General features: G+C 28.1%; 1 protein-coding gene across 1 annotated transcript; it reads left to right on the top strand.

Moving 5' to 3' along the window:
* The first annotated feature begins 2,598 nt into the window (after positions 1 to 2,598).
* On the top strand, positions 2,599 to 3,626 carry LOC114188660 (uncharacterized). Its single transcript, XM_028077236.2, has one exon. The coding sequence runs from the start codon at positions 3,042 to 3,044 to the stop codon at positions 3,384 to 3,386; it is 345 nt and encodes a 114-aa protein (XP_027933037.2). The 5' UTR covers positions 2,599 to 3,041; the 3' UTR covers positions 3,387 to 3,626.
* Positions 3,627 to 5,006: the final 1,380 nt, after the last annotated feature.

Genomic DNA, 5,006 nt, shown 5'->3' with positions numbered 1-5,006 from the left:
TTTATAATATATGCAGCTTTTTAGTTTGTCACCATTTCACAGTACACATATTCTGTTCATATGACTATCACGTTCCCTGACTCCGACTTTGAGAAACAATAAATTTTACTGTCTGGAGATATTTAAATTTAAATGTATTCAATTAAAATGGTTTAATTTTTTTAAGGAGATTTAAAAATCTATAAAATGTTATTTTTCTTCATGATTATTTGTGACTATCACTGTAAATCTGTAAATTATTTTTATACGGCTCTCCTAGTATGATTGTGACAAATGAATGGCGTCTTCTCTGATTTTTTCCATTGCTATATGTCTAAAGTGAAAGAGTTGGTAAAGAAAACTGAAATGAGCAGAGTGGGCACAGCTAAAGTAGGTCAAAAAGATTACAACATCTGTTTCATTGATTTTAGTACCAAAGTAGAAGTAAGTCTGAAACATTATTATTTTACTTTACAACTTTATACTAAAAACTATCAAAAATAACTAGAGACTGATCTTTAAAATTAGAAATACGCACCTGATATTTCTTTTATATATATTCTCTGTTGTCAAATTATATCACCAAACATATTAAGTAATTAGTTTTCTTTCCTTCGTTCTGAAATTCACTATAATTCTTTTAGAAATTAAATTTGAATAAATTGTTATTTTTTAGATAATGGTAACTTCGAAATCAATTTAATTTTATATATGCTTGTTATAGTTTTTCATATGTTAAATTTTAAAGTTTAAGATCGATTAAAACAACTTTCATTTTCCAACGTATATTGGTGTGATTCAATTCTGAAGGAAGACACCGTGAACACCATTTGTGAAATCAGATATACTTTTTGTCGATTAACTGTGGTTGTGGTTGATCGTGACTGATCACTTTTGGATCAATCACCTTAACCTTAATCAGATTAAACAAAATTAAGTAACTAATATAGATTAATGTATGATTGAACTGAGATATATCAAACAGAAACAACACCGATGAGTCAAAACGAATAAGAGAAAAAGATCGGCACAAGACATCTTATTTTTATTCTGAGAACTTAAATTTGTAATCATCAAGAAATGAATTATGAATTGAGAACGGATGATTACAAATGATTTATCATTGGGTTTATATTTAACGTTCAAGTGTCAGAGGATATAATTGATTTAATAATGAATTTGTAAACTAAAAGAAATGAATGATTAATTTTATGATTTTTAAGATTTTTTTTAATCTTCAACAAAATTTCATTACAGAATAATTTGTTTAAGTTATTTAATTAGTCAAACTTTTCTACAAACTTTTTCTTTTTTGTGTTAATCATATGATATTATGCGAAAAGTAGTTATCAAAAATAATAATACGTGACTTGAGTAACATTTATATGGAATTGAAATATTCGAACTCTATTTATCACGAAATAATGTATTTATATAAATGTTGGCCAATATATAATGAATACAATAAGAAACTAACTTAATAATATGACTTGACTGAGTTATTAGAAAAGATCAGAAATTTGATTTTGATGCTTAAAGTATACTATGATAATAGACTAAGTATAACTAAATTTAAAGTGAAAAGTAGCTAATGTTATTTTCAAAAATGATCTAATTATGAATAAAATATACTATGATGCTTTATTTCAATGTTTTAATTTTAAATAATCTTTTGAGTAAACATCTGTTAATAGTTCAAACGTGTAACTCTCTTATTTTATTTGAAACAGGGAAAGCGTGCTTAGTCAATTACATCAATGTTATTTTGTATTTAAAAAAAAAAAAAAAACTCTCTTTGTTGGACATATTAAAAAAGTCTGAGTTTTTTTTTTTTGTGTAGTTTTTTTTTATACTCACTAAAATATTGATTATTTACTTAAATCACCCCTTAATTGATAAATATCAAAGAATCGTTAATGTTTTTTTAAAGACACATATCTGTGCGTTAATATTTTATTAAATATTGCTTTTAAATTTTAACTATTAACGCGACACTTAATAATGATTTATTGAAATTAAAAGTCGCTTGAAAATCACTGATAACAATATTTGTTAATGATATTGTAGCCATTATCATATGAGGTAAATGGTATTCTGTATGAAAAGAAACGTTATTCATAATAATAATAAATAAATAAATAACTGAGAAGACTTGAACAAAATGAACTCTGTAATAAAGAGTAATCTGGGGTGAGATGGAGAAGATCTTTTGATGAACATATTGGAGAGCATGAAAGATGGGTCAAATCTTCCTCAATCTTCTCATTTCTATCTTCTTTTTGGATTTTCCAAAATCATACTCATAACTCTCCAAAAGAGAAACTTGTCTACAATGTATCTTTCAAACTCCATTCCATTTCCTTCGTAATTCACGCCTCAATCACCAATCACTTTTTCTATCAACTCAACAAAAACAAAATAATATTCCTCCCCATTCATTCATCATGTGCTTCTTAATACATTTTTTTAATATTTAATCCCTTATTTTAATTTCTTTTTCTTTCTACGATTTTTAAATATCCAAAATTTAACATAATTAGAATTTTAATAGAAAATCAAAGTTATACACTTGCTTCCTTCATGATCATACTATATGTGCAAAAATATAATTAAAAAATAATTAAGTTTTCCAAAAAAAATTAAAAATATGATGGCCCACGGAAGACTAGACCGTAGTCTTCCCCCGGTCCTTACAGTTGTGTGTTGTGGATCCCCACGAATTTCACACTTTCCTATTTCTTGACCGTTACAATTCCGGCACCCTTTCATCAACGGTACGTGTTCCTCGGAGCTCAGATCAGTTTCCACGTGTACTTTTCTGATTCAACCAAAATTGCGTTTCTGTGGACGCGACTCATCATTACCCCCCACGCTATCATATCAATTCATCAGAGCAATCTCCACCCTTGGATCCTCCCGTCACACCAACCTCTTATTCTATAAATTCTCACTCCGTCTCTTCATTCTTCTCAAACACACTATCGTAAAACCACGACAATCATTCTCTGCGTTGCACCACTTTCACCGTCGTTTACGATTCACTATTTTCTCTTACCCCTCTGATGGCTTCGTCTTTCACTCTCATTCTCATGGTCGCCGCCATGCTAGTCTTCTCCGTCGTTGCACAATCTCCGGCGTCGTCTCCAAATGCCGCTGCTACTCCACCGGCCTTTTCTCCGTCCAAGTCTCCACCCACCGTTTCTCCGTCACCGGACTCCGCCGTGAGCTCTCCGCCGTCTCCTCCTCCATCGTCTGCGTCCTCTCCCTCCCCTTCCGTCTCTCCATCGTCGATCTCTGCTCCTCCGTCCGAGGCTCCCGCACCTTCTGAGAATGGCGCTGCCTCGTATGGATTTTCTACCGTAGGATCTGTCGTAGTTGGTTTCTTCGCTGCCTTATTGGTCCTTTGAAACGCCTAATGTAGGAAAAGTATTCTCTCTCTTTGATTTAGAGTTTGTCGTAGCTATAGTCTATTGTTATTATTATTATTTCGTTTGGTTTGGAAAAGACGTTTCGCTTCACCTTGTTATTTTTCATTGAATTCGTAGTGATGCATAGGCGGTTCGGTGAAAGTAACTTGGTCTCATCTTTCGTTAGAGATTTGTGATTATGTCTTGATTGTTATAACACTCGGAGGCTCTTGCTCCTTATTCTTGTTGCGTACTTTGATTCGACATTCTTACGTTGTTGTTCTCAGCCAAACCAAAGAGAATGTTTTATTATTTTAACCAACACTAAAAAACTCAACTCTTAAAAGAAAAGGAAAAATCTGAGTTGAAACGGAAGAGACTATATAATCTTAGAAGAACTTTTGAATCAAAAGAATATAAGCAATGAAGCACTTTTCTTTGTAACCAAGATGTATTCTAATTGAAAGTCAGGATATAAACCCATCATCATTTTCAATAGTTGCGGTTTAATTACTTTTTTCTTTTTCTTTTTTTTCAAGAATGTTAAATTTGTTTCGGTTTCTTTTAGTTTTAGTTTGATAGAGTCTTGAAAAGTTATTATAAATTCATCCTTAACTATCATCAAAATTGATTCTAAAATTATGTTGACTGCATTTATAAAACAAATTATTTGTGTTAACAGATTCAATTTTGAATTCTACATCTGTTTTAATAAATTTAACAAAAATATGAAATTATATTAATTTTAAAAAAATTAGACTAAAACAATTTAATTTGATATATATGGAAGAGAAAATACTGATAAAAAAGTAATTAAATCTTTAATATTTTATCATTATATATCACATGAATAAAAATGTAATTCATATTTTAATTTATTGAAAAAGATAATTCTATATTTTTTTTCTTATTTTTACTCTTTTTCAAAACGTTAGAAAAAAAATCTCGTTTAACTTCAACTTGATTAGTTTTTTACGTTAAACTAATTTATGGATATGCTTCTCCTGTATACTACAAATAATGATTATTTTCATTTGTAGTAAAATGAATTTAATTTAAGTATCGATACTAAATAACACTCTTTTTATTAAATATAAATAGTAAATAATTACTCTAATTATATTTGTATTCCTAATTTTAATTGCATATTGTTGATAATGATAAACTTATTTATAATCATTATTATAGTAATATTTGGTAAAAAATTAAAAGCAAAATATGTATACCATGTTTGAAAAACAAAATTAATAAAGTTATGTAATAAGTGTATTAAAAATAAAATAATAAAATATGTTTTATAGTAGAAGTATAGAAATATAAATTAGTATACGTTTTGAGAATAAAAAAAATAAAATTAAAATTCACGTTTTAAAAATTGAAATATTAAATCGTTGTTAAATTCTATTATTTTAAATACGAGTCATGGAATAGTGATACAAATATATTTACTTTATCATCATCATTGTTAAATGTTATTAAATTCAATGTAACAAAATAAAGTTAAAATAATTATTTTTTAAATTGTATTGGGTATTATTAAATCAGTCAAAACAGTAATTCAACGAAAACCTTATAACTAAATAATATTTAAAAAGTTAAAATAATATTAAAATTTATTAA

Source organism: Vigna unguiculata, chromosome 6 (assembly GCF_037176805.1).
Source record: "Vigna unguiculata cultivar grain cowpea cultivar isolate G323 ecotype 2 chromosome 6, ASM3717680v1, whole genome shotgun sequence".
In the NCBI taxonomy this organism is placed as follows: domain Eukaryota; kingdom Viridiplantae; phylum Streptophyta; class Magnoliopsida; order Fabales; family Fabaceae; genus Vigna; species Vigna unguiculata.
This window is presented reverse-complemented; position numbering and strand designations above follow the sequence as displayed.